The sequence below is a fragment of the Peromyscus californicus genome, unplaced genomic scaffold (genome assembly GCF_007827085.1).
Source record: "Peromyscus californicus insignis strain IS unplaced genomic scaffold, ASM782708v3 Scaffold_5__1_contigs__length_169319896, whole genome shotgun sequence".
In the NCBI taxonomy this organism is placed as follows: Eukaryota; Metazoa; Chordata; class Mammalia; order Rodentia; family Cricetidae; genus Peromyscus; species Peromyscus californicus.
In genome coordinates, this window is record NW_026294573.1 from 164,060,953 (window position 1) to 164,080,131 (window position 19,179).

At 37.4% G+C, this 19,179-nt stretch overlaps 1 protein-coding gene across 8 annotated transcripts in view; it reads right to left on the reverse strand.

The window, feature by feature from the left end:
* Window positions 1–19,179, reverse strand: part of Zfhx4 (zinc finger homeobox 4) — a 187,313-nt gene that overhangs the window by 21,599 nt on the left and 146,535 nt on the right. For all 8 annotated transcript variants that reach the window (XM_052718477.1, XM_052718480.1, XM_052718473.1 and 5 more), the window contains exons 5-6: window positions 11,584–11,652; window positions 4,015–4,128 (exon numbers count right to left, since the gene is read on the reverse strand). In XM_052718477.1, the coding sequence (XP_052574437.1) occupies window positions 4,015–4,128; window positions 11,584–11,652 (183 nt within the window). The remainder of the gene's footprint in view (window positions 1–4,014; window positions 4,129–11,583; window positions 11,653–19,179) is intronic.

Consider the following 19,179-nt stretch of genomic DNA (forward strand, 5'->3'; position numbering starts at 1 on the left):
ATGTGTCAGACCAAATTGTACAAAATGATTGTCGTTTAAAGTAACAAGTGTCTATCAGTTGTCTTCTCTTGATTGACTTTTCTTTAAAAATTTCCATTAATGAGTAACAATGTTTCCTGAAGAGAGTAATACCATGTCATATTCCCTTATATTCTTTAATGGACAAGATCAAATAACAACTTGACTAAATTCCCTGTACTATCCAAGACTGTCAGACATAAGTTGAAAAATAATTCCCACAATTTGTTGTTTTCAAGTCTCTTGGGACATCAGAAGTAAAATTAACTTTCTAGATACTTCTAATTCCATTAAATATTCAGCGATTAATTCAGTTCCATGAACATAGGTAAAGGATACTATAAAGGATGGGTAACAGTTTGAAGGTGTAAACCATTTTACTAAGCCTGTTCACTGGAGTAAATGTTTGGCAAAATAAACTCTGTGTATGTAAGTGATATACTGTTTTCACTTTTATGCTTATCCATACTCATTAATTTAGTGATGCTTGATAATAATATGAGGCAAGAATGTCAGGATTCAGTAACAAGACAAACAGATTTTTGAGTATGAGGCCGGTCTTCAAGGTGACCTAGATAGGTGATATATATATAACATTTCATATATTCTTTTATGTTTATATTTATATCAAATTTAATACTGAAGCATGACTGGTAAATTATAGGAAATCAAATCCGAAGTCTTTTATCTGAATTGTGTTATGCTAGAAAAAAAATGCCTTGTATTAAATAAGGCCAATTAATTTTAGGAGCTTTTGATTAAATTTTGTGATTACTCATAGTTTACATGTGCAACTTCATTTGAAATAAAGCCTGTTTGTTACCCTGGAGCAGAAAAAAATTTGAAATGAGATCATAATTTATTTTGTATCATTAAGGACACCACAATATTCTCAAAGAACCATGTCATTTTAATGAATTTTAACTAAAAAATGAAGTCTAATTACAAATAAGCACTGCCAAATACATGAGCCAATGATTATCTGTCAGTTACAGGATTATTTAACTTGCAAGAGATTGCTAATATAAAAATGACATAATTCACTTCAATTCAGATGCCGCCTACTTAATTCTCAATCTCTAAAACACAGAAGGCTGAAAATGGTTTATATTCATAACAAGTCTGGAAAATCCAATAACCCACATGTTACAGTGAACCTTGAGAAACAATAAATCAAAATACTGAGTTATTATTTACAAATATCTATATTTGATAAAGTTTGAATACTTTAAAACTCAGATGTAACAGATGTTGTTTAACTCAAGTAATTCAAAATTATAATTACCAATACAGTATTCTTCCTAATGAGACTAGAATGGAAGGATAATTTTAATTGCAATAATGAAGGTTAATTTCCATCTTTCTTCATGTTTACTCCCTTATTAAAAAGTGGTCCCCTTAGCCATGGCAGAGACATATTACATTTTCAATGCAAATGTATTAATCTGGATAAACTTTATATTAATTCTTGTACTGCACTGAGCTATAATTTGGATTATAATTAATCTAAAGTGGCACTAGATTTAAATGACAATATAAATGAGGCATTAGGAAGCTTTTCTATTATGAATGAATATTCAGCAAATATAACTTGCATATTGCCAAGTCTCACTTTGAAAGCTCTAGTCCTTCAGATTAATGTTAGCAACAGAACACAGCAGCTTTCCAACACACTGCTCCAGACATGTCCTAATTCCTCCTTGCCTAAAAAATTTCGAGGTTAAAGTGGGGTCAATCTATTTTCCCATCTACCATACTAACATAGCAATTACTTTGTAAGTTTGCTCTCATTCTTTTGGCAATTATATCTGGTAGAAGAACAAAAGAATATAAATAAGAGGTTATCTAATCATTATACACACTTTTACATAGAACAACAATCATGGAATACATTTTCAATCCGGTAAGATTCAATTCAGAAAGCCCAGAACTCTGTTTAAAGTTCGTGTTAGTTTTAACTGTCTTAAAGGCTGCAAGGTTTCAAAGCTAAATATTTGCATCTCAACATTTGCTTTTAGTTGGCTCTTGGTTAGAGCTCATTTTCAACTCTCTGTATGTACCTGGGGACGCATTTTTACAGGGATAACATTTATTTTAAAAAACTGCCATTAAGCAATGATCTGCCTTTCCATATACCCCAATCTTGTCTATATGGCACAATTAGGAACTCAAAGAAGAACAATAACTCATTGGGCAGTTAGGGAGCAATTGAGCCCACGACTCATGCAGAGCAAGCAGTAAACTGCACTGTGGAGACAGAGCTCCTGTATCTGGTGTGTTGCTCAACAGTAATGTGGGACCCATTTTCAAAAAGACTCCCACAATCCATCCTTGGCAAGGTCCTAGACAATAGATGTTTAATATCAAGCTTCATGTTCTCCATCTATGAGCACTCAGTGAACCCTGCTGTGATATCTCTGTGTTTTATAGGCTCCTCTGATGAACAAAAGGGAACTGCTTTGCAGTCTGCTCTAGTACAAGTGCATCAAAAACCATCCACAAACTGGAAAGCTACTCATCTCTATGAGGTCCGTCTGAGATGGCGTAAACTGGCTACCTTGCTCTTTTCAGTCTTTTTTCAAATGAGATCTCCATGGGGCTACCCCTGACATTAGGTACTTCAAATTCTATGTCATTTGCCTCAGGAGTCCACCTCCTCCTATGCTGCTATGGCATCTTTTCAGAGGTTCTGCTTTAGGCGCAAAATTAACCTTGGGTCCTCTTGCTTAAATCACTTTAGAATCATATGCTTGACACTATGTCCTAGAAGCAAATAACAACAATGCTTTTCTCACTGGACTGTTGTGAGAAATTTACCATTGAATAGTTTGGGGAGGAAGAAAGAACCCTTCATATACCTTTTGAAGGAAATGCAAAATTTAGGCATGTAAAGACTGAGTTACAAGTATGGGATAGTTAAAGAAACTCGTATGCAAAAAAAAGGATGAATTTTGTGCATTCCAGTATCTTTCTACTGAACGCAAGGCTCTTTATATGCGGCTGTCAGTGGAATCCAGGGAGAAGATAGATGACTACCTGAGACTAATAGGCTTGAACCCGTTTCAGCATTTCTTCTGCTTCAATGAGTCCAACATAATAAAACTAGGTATAGCGTGCAGCAAAAGTGGCCAATGTAATATTCATCGCGACCACAGATTTCCATCTCATACATACAAAGCACGGATGAAGCCATATATTTGCCAAACCAAACACAGAAAAAGCCATAGGTATCCACACCAGATGCTGGCCTGGGGTTTGTTTGTGCACAAGTAAATGTCATGACACGAAGGTTTGTTTTCAAAGACAGTAGCTTTCATTACTGGGATTTGTCTATTCTGGGAGATCAAAATTACCCAGCACCTAATCCCTTTTCAATGATATTTCCGCCTCCTTAGGCCGAATCATCTGTAAACTTTTCCACTGGATTTTGTTTGAAATGCCTCAAATAGATGCCCTTAAAAAGGGCAAATTCCTGAGTGTAAGTTGGGAGAGAGAGAGAGAGAGAAGGAGAGAGGGAGAGAGAGAGAGAGAGAGAGAGAGAAGGGAGCATTTATTTTTAGGGTTACATGGTGTGGGAGGGTGCATGTGATTGAATGATAAAATTCAAGTGATATCTAATCCTGAGCTTATGAAAAATTAATATGCCATCAGAGGAATCACAAGTATAGCTAAGATTAATGAAAGGCGCTTAAAAAATTACAAGCACACAAACTGATTTGATTAAAAAATAATCTCACTAGTCATCCTGTAATATTCTTCAACTTATCCACATCTATTCTGTCAGATGGTTATGATTAAAAATAGGTCAATGGGAGGCTACTGATAGAAATCACATGCAAAATGCACACTCCATGAATAGTAGTGGGAATGTTCAGACAGTTTAAAATGAATAAAAGCATTTAATGAGCTTCGTTGGGGGAAGCAGTGAAGGGAAGGTTGGCTTCAGGGAATGGATGGGTATAGGAAAATGAAAAAGGGGAGAGTCTAGCTGCTTACCAGGGTCTTTATTGGAGTTTTTGCCTTCACTGTTGTCTCTCTGTGTCTCTGTCTCCTCATCCTCAGTCACTGCAGTAGGCTTCAGAGCTCCTCCTGCCTCATCACCCTGTTCTTCTGTGAAGAAAACGGACCAGTGAGAAGAATTGATAAGCTCAGAAAATGTCCACCAATATAACTGGGTGATCTTTATCACCCAGTTTATCTTTGAATTCTACCTATGAATTGTCTACACATCTTCCTACTTTAAAAAAAATACCCACTGATGCACAAGTCTACAACAGAACAAACTGAGACCACCCGAATGCAAATTTTTATTCAAAAGTATGGCATCTTTATATTTGGAGAAAAATATAAGGTATTAGAACGTAATAAATCATTTTTACTATAGTTTAACCTGCAAAAGATAGCGGGAAATAGGTGACTATAATAAGTTCAATGGTAGAACTTTTCATGGAGTTGGAGCGTGGGCATTTGATAAACCAGACACACAGAAGAAATTCTCAGTGAGATCAAATGGGAACCATGGCTTATATAAAGGATGGGTGTTCTTCCTGTACTTCGACTTCAAATTTTGGATGGATTCCTTAAGATTTGCTTAGATAAGATAGCCAAACTTCAGCTCCACTAGGGATTTGCTTGTAAAGGGAAGCTACACAGGGCTTTGACATAACAAGGTACTTGTAAGACAACGGCACCACCCCACACCTCATTCACAGGATCACACCAGCTAGATTACATGGAAATCCTCAGAGTAACTCAAACCTACTTAATTATTCTGTAAATCTCAGCTACGCCACTGCTGGTGGGTTAATCTGTTTACGCAGTTAGCCTCTGTGCTGGGGCTGTGCGGCACTAATCCGTGAAAGGCCCACTGTTCTCTTTCATCCTGCGATCATTTGTCTCTCAGTGTGCTGATGTCACATTTTAATGAATTTTTAGCAATCTGAGTAATGCCAGATAACCAGGCTCACAACTCCCCACAGCATGGCATGCTGTTTTCATTGCAGCACAAAAATAAAAGCCATATTCCCCAGTTCAGGTAGGAATTACATAAATTAGGAGAAGAAGGCAAAATGGGATTTGAAGCACCAGGTCGCACAATTTCATAAAATCTTTAATGACCATATAAATTAACCCTGGAAAGGCAAAAGGTCATCAGAACGCATTTGCATACACTCTTCTATTTGCTTTTGATAAGCAGAGCTTTTATGCAGAGAACATGATACAATTAACCCTTCAATAACCATACAAAATGCTGCTGCGGACATTTCAAGTGTCAAGCATTCACTGAAAATTACACACTGAATAAAATTTTCATTGCAAATGCTATAGTGATTGAAAGGGGAAATCGTGGCCCTCTCCACACCCCATGTTTTATTAATAACATTCTGGCAGCAGAATGAAATATCCACTGTCATATGGTAGCAGCTGAGCACAAAAAAAAAAAAAATCTATTTAGTGGTTCGGTTTTCGGCCATGCTCTGCAACTGTGTAAGCAAAAAGGAAAAACAGGACATTTAATACATTCAAAGTAAGAGTGGGGTTCAATTGAGAGTCTTCCAAGATACGGTGATATGAATACATTTATTCCAGTTTGGCACTTTGTACGCAGAGGGAAGAGCCTTGGTAAGGCAATCTAATGTTCTGGGAAGGTGCCACTTTGGTCAGAGATGCATGGAAATTTCATTTTAAGAGACAGACCCTCAGTGCTTGGTAGCTCTATATTGCTTTCCCCTATTGATGATAATCAGCGATCATGCCACCCGCCTCCCACATCTGTCTCTCTTCACAGCAGCTGGCTAGGCTCTGGGTATGGTGCCTGAGAGGGCGTCAAGAACTGGGCAGCTGAGATCATGACCAGATTAGGCTGTGTCCCTGCCAAGTCCACACGCACATGTGACATGACATCTAGTGCCAGGCTCATGACAATTTTCAACTCATCCTGAGGAAGGATGCAAGACTTCTTTGAGTAGATTTACTGGACCTTCCCCCCAGGGCTAGAAAATGAAGTGTCAGAGTGCTACCTACCGAGTGGCCTTATCTCCAGGGGACACAGAATTGTAAGGGCTATCACAATTCCCATTAATAAAACATTGTGTGTCAGGAAAAGAAAAAAAATTATGAAGGCACTAAAAGGCAGCCTACAGTATAATCTGGGTCTCATCAGACAGATTTTTGTAAGTTCTTCTTCTTCATTTTCTGGTATGTGTTTCAAGTGTGAGAGAAATTCCCAGACATGTTCTTCTATACATCACTGCGGTGTCTGACCTCAGCCTGACCCCGGCAGCAGTTTGAGAAATCTGAATGTGAACAAAGACTCTGTGTCCGCAGCAGGGAAAGATTGTGGGATAGACGCTCCCCATCAACTTAATGGCAAACAGCAGTTCTGAGGCCATAACTTTGCCTGGTTTCTCCAAGCCACAGCTCAGAGCCCTGAGTGGTGGATTCGCCTGCCATGCCCCTGCTTCTGGGAGGGTTTTTTTCTCCCCCTCTCTCTTTTCAGCTCTTCCTTTGAAGTAGGCAGGCAATTAGCTCTAATGCTCAAGCAATTCAGACCCGTTTTGTGGTTTAGAAGGCAAAAGCTGTTTATTACAGGTAGGCTCTTTGGAGCCATAAGAACTTTGCAAATTTTTAATCATGCAAAAAATAATCACAAGGTAATTTCTCCACACCATAAAATTCTATATAAGCCAGAATAAAAGGTCACTTTCATTCTCAAAGAGAGTTTTAGAAATAAATTTGACATTCATTATATAAATAGGCTTTAGAGTCAAAAGTAATGTGAAGAAACCACTTTCTCTAACAAACCTGTCTAGGATTTTGGATGAGCAGGAGTGGCTGCATTCGAGCTTAAATACCAAATTTCCTCAGTTGGAAAATGTAATACAGTATAAAGTGTCTTCTAGGAAAATTATAGACAACATGGTAATGCATTAAGAGAGCACCATAGAACTAATAAGAACAAATACTTTATATGAAATTCTAAAACAAACATGCTAAAGCAGTTATTTTTATTAAGACCCTACTGCATTACATACAATAGCAATAATTACAGCTTTCCATTATGTACTTTCAATCTCCTTTAGCAACAAAGAATATGGGAAATAAAATATTTATTTACATTTAAACATTATAGTATATATATGTACGTGTGTGTGTGTGTGTGTGTGTGTGTGTGTGTGTGTGTGTGTGCTTTAGCTTAAAATATGAGTTGGTTTCCTCTAGAACTTCCCAATTTTCAGGAAAAAGAAGTGGTATTTTCATTTTTAAATGTTTCCAGCGACTAGAAGGAGAAGGAAATGCTGTATTCTACTATTATAGAAGTATTGCAGAGGCATTGTATAATTAATTTTGCCAAGCATTTTAAACATGCCTGAAATGGTGATCACAGGCTCCTTCACACCTACACATCAAATGGATTTAAAAGGTTTTGAGTGATTAGCTTAGAATATTTTCATTTAATTATAAAAAAATGGAAAACCACTATCAATTTAACCTACAATTTATAATATACATTTTCTAAGCATATATATGAGTCAGGGCACATAGCAATTGGCATGAGCATACCCTGTTTTTAGTATTTAATCATACAAGTCATTTATTTCTCTTTGTACGTAGGGGTGTGTGTGTGTGTGTGTGTGTGTGTGTGTGTGTGTGTGTGTGTGCTGTGCCTGAATTTATGCATGTGCACTACATGAGTGCAGAAGCCTGTAGAGGTCAGAACAGGGCATTTGATCCCTTGGAACTGGAGCTGCAGATGGTTGTGAGTGGCTGTGAGGGTTTGGGAACTTAACCTGGGTGTTCTGCAACAGCAGTGAGTACTTTTAGCTACTGAGCCAGACTTGCACACTTCATTTTTAATTGGCATGTGATACTTATACATATCCATAGGATATGGTGTGGTGTTTTGATATATGAATAACAGGATAGTTTATGCATGTATAATGTACAGTGATAAAATCAGCTTAATTAGAGTTTCTGTCTCTGTAAGTATTTACAGTTCTGTGTGTGCTGGGAACTCCTGTCCTAGTTCTCCATAAAATAAAACAAAATGTCACAAGTGATGGCCCCATTGCTGTGCTGTAGAACATTAGAACTTACTTCTCCTGTCTAATTGATTTTAACAATCTGTTAGCTAACCTTTCCTTCTACCCTTCCTAGCCTAATGATCACGCTCCACTTACTTTTACAAGATGAACCATAAGAGTGAGACACGTTACATACTTCTTAAAACGTGTGAAGAAGCAGAGGACAGATAGTAACTCAAATATCTTCAGTTTCATGTGGTGAGCATCTCCATTTGATGACACACATCATTGTGTGAGAATTCCCTCTTTGACTCCTCTATGGCCTCCTTGTCCAGTCTCTTCTCTCTCAACTCTATTCTCTGTCTGATGTGCCTGCTTCTAACTGTCCTTCTCAGCATCCACCTCCTGTGGCCTTCATTACCTACAGAGAAAAATCTCACTCTTTTGTGCATAGCAAGGACACCTTCCCAACACCTTGTCCCAATCTATGTCACAGACTCATCTTTCTTTAAATTATCTTTAATGAACAGCTTGGAAACTGTCTTCTCAGAGTTCCAGGTATCAGAAGAACCGGGAAGATGTTTGAAACACACATTGTTGAGCCCAACTGTAAAACTCCTAATTTAAGTAGGTTTAGCTTTGAGTGATGAATGCCTGACTATGGTGTCTGTAATAACGTTCTGTTAAGGTAATGTTGCTGATCCAGGTTACATCCTGTAAGTGTTGTTTGTAATGGCCATTCCTCCCCTTTATGTCCTCTTGTGTATCGTTATCTGATCCAATACAATTTTTTTGGACTGGATAACTCCCCCTTTTCCCATGTGTCTAGCTTAGAAAATAACGCTTTCAACATGTGGGAAAATCAATTAAAAATAACCACTTCATCTGTTTCTTATGTGCTGATGTGTAAAGTCAATTAAAAGTGATTCGTACACAAACTATGTATTTAAAGATGAGTGTTCTATTATCACTAGTATTATTCATTGTTTCCTTCTCCAACAAATGTTTCTTGAGATTTGAATGAAAATTGATGTTTCTGAGTGGATTCGTGATTTTCTTTCAGTGTGTTGATGTTAAATAACATTATATGTTGAAATTGGTTGTATAATATCTATTTACACTAACAGGTAAATATTTTATGAGAGTAGAGAATTAAATATATAATATATATTTATATATGCATAAATATTTAAGTAAACATATGCTTAAAGCACTTGGAGTAGTATCTGGAATATGGCAGACAATAAGACATGCTGACTAGAAACTGAATTAACTTAGGAAATCTAGGGAAGTAAAAGAAGTTTACACATTCCCCAGTTCTCCTATTTCCCCTCAATAAAATTTAAAATGGACATTTGCTTCAGTAAGTGTTCTCAATTTCTGTTTATTTTCTTTTAAATTTTCTTTCTGCTGAGTCACATCTATTACTTATCTTTCTTTAAAAAAAAAAAATGTACCAAAAATAGAAGCTTGACTTGTATTCACACCAAACACTTTTCTCACAGTGACCAGTGAAAACACAGCCCACTTCTTGGTCAGTAGATGTGAATTTCCCCTATCTTGAAAATATGGTTCTCGTGGACTTTACTGTTGGGGGCTGTGGTGTACCTCTCTGAAAGTTCCACCTATCCCCTGCGTTGGAACCTCCACAATTGTACAACATCTAAATACTGGAATACCTCCAGCCACCTTCTCTATCTGTGTCATCTCTTTAGTTAAATTCATTAAAACACATGGCATTGAATTATCCCCTTCTACAGAGATGTCTAAAATATACATCAAACTTAATGTTCCAGGTCAGGACTCATCATGCTTAGCAAACCTTATTCCATTTTGTCCCGTCTTCACCAATTCAATTTGCGGTGTGAATATCAACCACAAATAATATCTGATTTTTTTTCTCTCATGCACAGATCCTCACCCTATCATCAGCAAACCCTGTTTCTTCTCATATTTAGTGATTACTACACTCTAAATAAAGTCCATCTCTTTTATTGCTTGAACTTTTGCATTCTACTATTTTGCTTATGCTAACACATCCTTACTATGACTCAACGGGTTAGATTATGCCTACTTTGAGGTGTATCTTACACTTCTGTCTCCCTCACTCTTAACTTTCCCCCATATTAGCTTTATTTAGCCTCTTGTAATGAAGCCAACCTTTCCCCCATCTTCGTGGGGAAGTATTCTCCCAGGTTTTTTTCATAGCTTCCAATTTTCATTATTCAAGACATATCTCATCAGTCACTTCCTCACTGAATGCTCACCACTGCTTCTAAAGAAGTTCCTCACCTTTTGCTCAAATGATAAGGTCTTGAGACTGCCAACAACCACTATCATCTGCCCGATTTCATACATAGTGCTTTTGATTTGTAGGTCTGGAGTGAGGTTCAAGAATTTGCATTCTTTTTTTTTTAACTGAACATAGTCAATTTATTTACCTGATATGGAACTTACTAGGTAAATATTTTAGTTAAAATATAATTGCATCAAATTACTCTCCCCTTTCCTCCCTCCAACCATCTTCTGCCTTGTTCCCTCTCAAATCATGGTCTTTTGTTTTCACTTTCATTGTCACATATAATATGCATAAATATATAAATGGAACCTGATGAGTCCATTTGGTATTGCTTGTATGCATATGATTACTTGGAGAGCATTATAGAAAACTCCAACTGGTCAAAATGCAGAAAAAACTGACCCTGGCATGCTTATCCCTAATAGATACATCTGCAACATAACTCCTGTGCCTAAGGCTCAGGAAACATCAAAGAAAAGGGCATGGATAGACTGTAAGAGACAGAGGAGCAGGAAATCTGCTGTGAGGATGTGTATTCAGAAACGACAGGAAAGCTACTCATGATGCCTCAGCAATATGGCTGCCTAAACAAGACTGGAACAAGCACAGCAACAATAGCTATGCTAACAGGAAAGGGGAATATCCACATCCCAAGACTAAACAAAGAACTACTGACAACTAAGGACGGCTGAGAGAAGGAGACGAAGCCTTCTACAGGGATGACACTCCAACTGGTATTCAAACCAAACAATCAACTCAGAAGTTTTATTCTTACAATATCTGAGGCGGTACTCATGCCATTTATGAGAAGACTCTATGGTAAACGCTCTGTTCTACAGATCACCTACTTCATATCCTTTACCACAGTTATCTGATTCTGAATGTTTTTTCATTCCTATTTGCATGGAAATATTATTGCACAGAAGGGGCCCCTTATGCCTTACCCATACTGTGGGATGGTAACAATGGTATACAAATGATATAACAATGATATACAAATGATATAACAATGGCTAACAAAATCTACACCTTTCAGTTTTGCTGAGAACCTGAAACTGTTCCACAAATTAAATCCACTTAAATGTTTCTAAATATTGAATACGCTTAATCATGTTTTTAATTTATCTGTATAAAGAACTGATTAAAGCAGTTCTGTGTCACGTTGTTTCCATAAATTATGGGAATGACATGTGCAGCTTATTTAGGACAAGGCTAATTTATGAGAGGAATAGATATAATTACCTGAGGTTGCCCTCAACTGCTGCTCTGTAAGTTCATCCTCACCGGTCCTGGCTCCCAAAGAGGCAGTGTCTGTAAAAGACATCAGTATAATGGGTAAGCATGTCATATCTAGGACATAACTGCTATTACAAGAACCACAAGTATGACTGCCATAGGACATGAATACCAGGAGGTGCTTACGAGATTAGCACACTTTACATTCTAGTAAGCAGTGGTTGGAGAAATTAGACCAGAGAAGGACAAGTTGATATTTAAATCCTGGTGATCAGCAAACCACAGCAAGAGCAACAGAACAGAACATCATGAAAGTAGAAACAACTCATTTGGATTTTTACCCTGTGATTGACTGAAGCTACCTATACATAATGATAATGACACTTTATATGCATTATGAGAATTCTTTTACTTATTAAGTATCCAAAAGGGAAAACCTAGCGTATGACAACTGATGGGAGAGACCAAAGAAAGGCCCCTGCACTTTAATAGAAATCTAAAGAATGAATCCATCATTAGTAAATTCATATCTTTATTGGGTGCCAGGGCAGAAAGAGCACCAACCTACTGGCTTGCTAACCTTAACTTCAAGCATGAATAGCTATGTTCATGTAACTGCATTTTTCCATTCTCTTGTCTTGAACAGAGAAATTGTTGCATGCTGCCAAAGGAGAAAAGTAATAATACATATCATTCAGCTACAAGCCCTGTGGCTTACAACAGTGAGCTACTTACAAGATACACTCTTGTGATAGTGGCACAAATGTAATGGGAATAATCAGAGCCCTGTTTAAAAATGGATTTAAGGCCCACTCCGTGAGATGGAACCCATAACCGACACTTCTAAACTGGACAAGAAGCTGAGACTAGATAGGTCATTGGCCTTTGGGGAAAACCTACAAAGGAACGTAGCTATGAAGTGACTCCTAATGACATACTGGTATACCTATAGATCAGAGTGTCACTCAACCCTCATCATAGAAGCTTCTCCCTTCATTGTCTGGTAATTAATGAAGAGACTTCAAAGTGGATAACATGCAAAGAGTAGGAGGCTTGGTCGTGCCCACTGAGATGCCTTCATCAACATATCCACCCCCACACCTTAAGGCTCAGGGAGCTATGCGGAAGAAAAGAAAGAAGGATTTTAAGAGCCAGCGGTGGTAGATGATTTCAAGAGAGAAGATACAACAGGCCCAGTATTTATATGAACTCTTAGAGACTATGATAGCACATACAACACATGTACTGATTCGAACCAGACACAGCTAGGGGAGGAGAAGGCGAAGGGGACACAATTCCCACCCTAAAGCAAGAAGCTACTTGACATTGATGCTTGATACATTGATCCTGGGAAAGGGAAAATTCCTTTTCTCTGATAGAGTTTCTCTGACCACATCAACCACACTCCAGGGCAGACCCCATGCTCAGGAAGAGTTGGTCAACACAAAATGAACTTCATATTTTTTCATTCAGTTTTGGTGGGGGAGGGTGGCATTTTTTAATTGGTTTTATTTGTTTGATTTGATTTTTGTTTTCTGTTTTTATTTGTTTTTTTTTTTTAAAGTGAGAAAGGGCATGAAGTTGGGTGAGTGGAGAGGTGGGGAAGATCTGATAGGAGATGGGGGAAGGAGTATAATATAATGAAAATACATGAAAAGAATTTTTTTTTTTTTTTTTTTTTTTTTTGGTTTTTCGAGACAGGGTTTCTCTGTGTAGCTTTGCGCCTTTCCTGGGACTCACTTGGTAGCCCAGGCTGGCCTCGAACTCACAGAGATCCGCCTGGCTCTGCCTCCCGAGTGCTGGGATTAAAGGCGTGCGCCACCACCGCCCGGCCATGAAAAGAATTTTTAAATAAAAAAAATTTAAAGAAAAAAAAAGACTAGACTTTAAAAATTGGCTTTGATATTTTATTCTTTTTTTCCATTCTGAATCACTGTCTTCTGTTCTCTTTTACAATGTTTCTTGTCCTGTGCCTCTGTTCTGTGTCTTGTATTCTCCTTCTAAAGAACAGTGTTCTCCTCTACAACATCCCCAAAACTGTAAACTTCTTTATTTCCAATCTGATGCTTTACTAACATTTTAAGTGATATCATTTAATGATATTAAATCATGAGTAAAAACACACAGTTCTACCATTTTCTAGGCATGAGATCTCAGGGAAATTGTTTTCTTTTTTATGTCGTAGTTCATCCCATTTAAAGCAAAGATGTCACTACGTAAAGAGTTGACAATTGTGGTGGTTTGAAAGAAAATGGCCCCCAAAGGGAGTGGCACTATTAGGAGGTATGGACTTATTGGAGCAGTTGTGGCCTTGTTGGAGGAAATATATTACTGTGGAAGTGGGTTTTGAGGTCTCATAAATGCTCAATTCAATTCCTGGTGCCTACCTATCAAGATGTAGAACTCTCAGCTCCTACTCCAGCACCAAGTCTGCCTGCATGCTGCAATGTCCCACCATGATGATAATGGACTAAACTTCTCAACTATAAGCCATTCCATTAAACGTTTTTCCCTTTATAAGAGTTGCCATGATCATGGTGTCTCTTCATAACAATAGAAACCCTAACTAAGACAACAATCCTATGGGAAAATTCTTGATACAAATAAAGGGCAAAGAGTTATAGTCCACAAAGTTAGAAAAGACTAGATGATGTTAAGCTATTAAAAAAAAAGCTTTTATTTAACTCATAATCTGCCAAAGGGAACCATGTTTGTCTAATATTTCCATGTAATAGCATCTCTGGTTGATTCTAAAGGCTTTAATTAAAAAAATAATTAACCTTGAAAATGGAAATGCACACCCAGCAATAATATTATATTTAATAATTGCTTTTTTGTGCTGTTTCAAAACCTTTGTCCTTTGGTAGTAACCTGTTTTAAAATAGCACAATCATAATAAATTCATAGAACTTCCCCAAACAGGCACAGAAAATAGTTTTCTTATGAGTATGTCTTAAATTAATCTTGAAAGGAAGAATTTATCCTTTGTCCTTGCTCATAAATCCTGGAGTGACTTCCAAATGTGTCACAGTCTTGAGGAACACCGAACCTGTGATTCAGGAAGCTGACCTTCTTCCTCTTGACGGAAAGGCTTTAAGCCCTGGTCAGCTTTGTCGCTTTGAATTTAAATGCCCATTTTGTTCTCCTACCTTTAGCCTCCTATCCTTCGCTCAAAGTCAAAGCAAGTTCTTTCTAAACGTTACACTTGTGTTTCAGCACTGGTTACAGAGAATGGTTATGATCTATACCTATTTCCCCAGCATGCTATGAGTTCCTTAAAAGCAACTCTCCATCCCCACATATCTCATGCAAGGACAGAGGATGATATAGCAAACTGACCAAACCAGAATAGGCTCAGTATGAGAAGTTATAATCATTTCCCATTGTCCAAATCATTTCTATCCCAGAAAACATCCTTGTTATATCTGTATATATAGATATAAATGAAACTATGCTTTTTCTGGTAAAAACTAAATGTAATATATGAACAATTCCTTGACCCCCACACCCACATACTTCACTGTAGCATATAAATTTGTTCAAAGTAGTCATCAGTGGTACCCAAATGAATTTCACAAAATGACTGATACTTCTTAAAGATTAATAAAATTTAAACAATGACAGTTACTGTATATATGCCTGCCAAGTAGTATGTATGCTATATGTATAGAAGCAAGCATGTAATTCTCACAATAAAATCATGGGATAAGTTACTAATCCTGACTTTATAAATAAGTATATGGGGAATTAAACAAATTAGTAACTTTTCCTAGGTAATGAAATTAAAAATTCATAGAGCCTCATATAAGAACCCAATCTGTCTAGTCAAGAAGCTGAAAATATTTAAATGATCCAGTTATAGGAGTACAATATTTAGAAACCCATAAAGATTTTCCTAGGCTTATTGGAGGCCAGAAACTAAGTGGAAAACAACGAGAAACAATGTTCACTGGTCCTTTGAAAATTCCAATATTTCATAAAACATTTATGCTCATTCATTATAAAATGTAAGCAAATAATTTGTGCTGTGCTATAATCATTTTACTTGAAACATATGGAATATCAAAATGAAAAATATTAATCTCACAAGTTAAATCCTGTAACATGGAAACTGCTTCAATGTGAGCACTTCTACAAAGACATTCAAAAGGAATGTAATTCAGTGTGCTCCAGAGTCAGCTTTAAAGTCTCAGTGGTGGTGTTCTCCTTTATACAAGGGATATAAATATTTTAATAAAGGAGCTTTTAACTTATCAACAAACTGATTAATCTGTACTTTTCTGCTTGTGTAAAATGAAATGTTTAGAATCTAGTAATGATACATAACATCTTGCAATATTTCACTTTAATAATTGCTCTGTAATAACAAACTGACTGCTGTTAACTGGATCTGTCACTCTGTGAGTGATTTAATTAGATTACTAATTTGTGTGCTTTTTAGCATATGACCTTTTTAATGCTGTTTAAAAATAATACCATTGACTTAGCTTATCTAAAATCCGGTTCTATCCTGTCAATTTGGTCATGATCACATATTTGAAAATGGGATCCGATTATTCTATTTTTATTAACACAATGTGGGAACAATCAGAAGCATTTTCTGGGGAATAGAGTATCGATCATGGAAATCAACATCTTCGACAACAAGACTTCATGAAGGCTTTGCTTGGTGCCATAGACTGATGCAGGCTGTTTATTCACATTTTGTCACAGTTGGCAAGTGATGGAGCTGTGATTGGAATCCTCACGGTTTCATTTCAGAGACAGTTTTCTTAGCACCATGTTCAACTAACTGATGCTTTTAATATCCTCAAGATAGCTTTTCTTTCAATTCTGCAATTACTCCAAGTGTTCACTTCTGCCTGGTTCCTTCTGTTCTGCTCCTCCCTTAGCCTCACTGGGAGAGCACCACCCTTAGCCTCACTGGGAGGGCCCTACCCACTGACTGCTGGGAATGAAAGTTCCTACAAGTTCTTGCTCCTCACTTTGCACATACGTTTCCTCCCATAACTCCATCCATCTTAGAATTCTCTTTTACCTTTCTATTCTTTCCCTTCAATAAAGAATACTTGTTCTGGCGAGTAAATTGATAACTTTCAGGCACTGAATCATCACTTTCTGAAAGATCCTTTCCCCCTGCTTATTAGAATAGCAAAACAAAACTGATCAATACAAATTTCATATCTATGGTCAAGGAAAGTTCTAGAATTTTATTTTTTCTCTCTCTTTTTTTTTTCTATTGAAGTTAGATTCTTCTCTCAAAAAATACACCCAGACCACAGTTTTGTCTCCCTCCACTCCTCCTGGCACCTGCCACCTCCCCTCTCCTGGAGACCCACTTCCTCTCTGTTTCCCTTCAGAAAAGAGTAGGTCTCTAAGAGAGAACAGCCAAACAAGACAAAACAAAATAAAATAAGACAAGTCCCAGTCTCTATCACAGTCACCTCTTTTCAGCAAACAGCATGGAATGTGGAAGATGCCTGACTCCTGGATATGCTGAGAACAAGTAATGGCTGGATGCTCAGCACCAAATAAGACATGTGTTGTTCTTCTAAAGCTCATGGTCACATAGATGTCCCTGAGTAACTCAGTGGATAACAGAACAAAACAGAAAGGCATGAAAGTGGGAAAGGGGAAATAAGGAGGATGGAGGGATTGATGGAATGGGAAGAAAAAAAGAGAGGGTGTACTTACATTCTATACATGCATTAAACTGTCAATGATAAGACTTATTAATTCAAAATCTACTTATTTAAGCAAAAAAGTGAAAGTTCATGACTTAAAAAGGGAATGAAGGATTGAATGTTGTGACAACTGAATCTACAGTAAATCATGGTTTTTAATCTCTTGCTCTGCTTCGTTTATAAATTATATACTGTATCTTAGTTACACAAATAGAGTAAAAACAGTATATTTTATATACACAGAGAACAAAACACATGTGCATGTATGTAATTACGTATTTACGATTTCACACTAGTTCCATTTTTAGCATACACCAGAGGCCTGTGGAACGTATCACTGCAGATACCTACTCTAGTTGCCTACAAAGCTTCAACCTCTCACCCCCACACTAGTTTGCTAACACACTAAACAGAAACATACATCACTATTTTTAGCAAAAGGCTTGGCATCTAAAAGAAGATATATGCCAGAAAATAAGTAAATACTAAACCAACTGCTTTAACAGGGAAAGAAATTCTGTTCAGGAGTCTTCAGTGACACTTCAAAACCCCTGCCGCTGTCCCCAGGAAGAAAAGTTCACTTTTAATTGTGGAAGTAAAGCAATCCTAAAATAGCACAAGTTTCAAACACCCTTCACTCCACAACCCCTCTAGTGACTCCCTTTTCTCCTACTTTACTTTTGGTGGCTCTCTGACCTCTATTAGAACCACGAGACTCAGTGTGCATGGGTTTGTTCAAGACTGTGAGTACAAGAGACAACATGTGCAGAGCTCTAGTTTCCAAAAGATAAGTTAGCATTTACTGGAAGCCAGGCAAGTTACACGGATTTCCTTACCCGATCCTCCCCATAATCTGTCACAGAAGCATTGCTGCTTTAGGAAAGAGATGAGACATCAAAGCTCAGACAGTTGAAGTCACTTTTTCCAAAGGCACAGAACAGCAGAGGGAGGGTTTTGGAGGAGTCAGTCTGATTCCAAAGCTCTGTCCTTCCCCCCTGGACAGTGTGCCCCAGGCAGCCCCTAGGAGTCCTCAGCCAGGAAGCTTAAGAACTCATTTTTTTTCCTTCCAAAAGACAGCACAAGCTTCTTCAAAGCAAATTCATCATAACAAGATTAGTATTTAGGAGATACATGAAATTCTACATTTATTATTATCATGGTCATTTACATTTTGAAACAGACCTCGGAGCATGCTAGCGCATTGCAAAAGTGCTCAGATGAAGAAACTTTACAGTGAAAAATGGTTTCAAGTGTCCTTCCCTATTTGTTCCTTATGCACACACAGAGTGCTCTTCTAAAATGCTGAGCAACCCAGGATGCCACCAAATGGTTTTGAGTAACTAAGCAACACCATCTTTGGTGACCTACTGGGCTTTCTCCTGAATGATTTCTTCCAGGCAGTAACAGACTGAAGTGTGCTGGATAATGCTGTGTCAATTACCTGAATGGACTTGAATTTGTTTTGTTGTTGCTGTTTTCCCTGGAAAAGTAAAGTTTCTTTACTCTGCATTTTCTGTTTTTATTTTTTTAAAGCTTTTATTCTTCTGTCATACATTACATCCTGACTGAAGTGTCTCGTGGGGCTTCCTTGACCAGGAATACATAATCACTACTTGTTACTTCCTGAGTCATTTCTAACCTCAGTGTAATGAGCTTCAGAGAAACTTACTAAGTTCTTGATATTAATCGGTTTTAATAATTTACTCAGATATCTTCTTAATGTCTTATATTTTAAAGTGTTTTAACCGAAATAGTTTTTTTTCTTAAGTCTACTAGTTCCTAATGCTCCATGTGAGATTCTGTTTCACTCTTGATTGCTTAGAAATTAGAAGATCAAATGCCCATGATCACAGTTTAAGCGGTATGTTTTACTCCCATCTCTCACGCGGTTGCCCGGTTACTTTGATTTTAAGTCTCT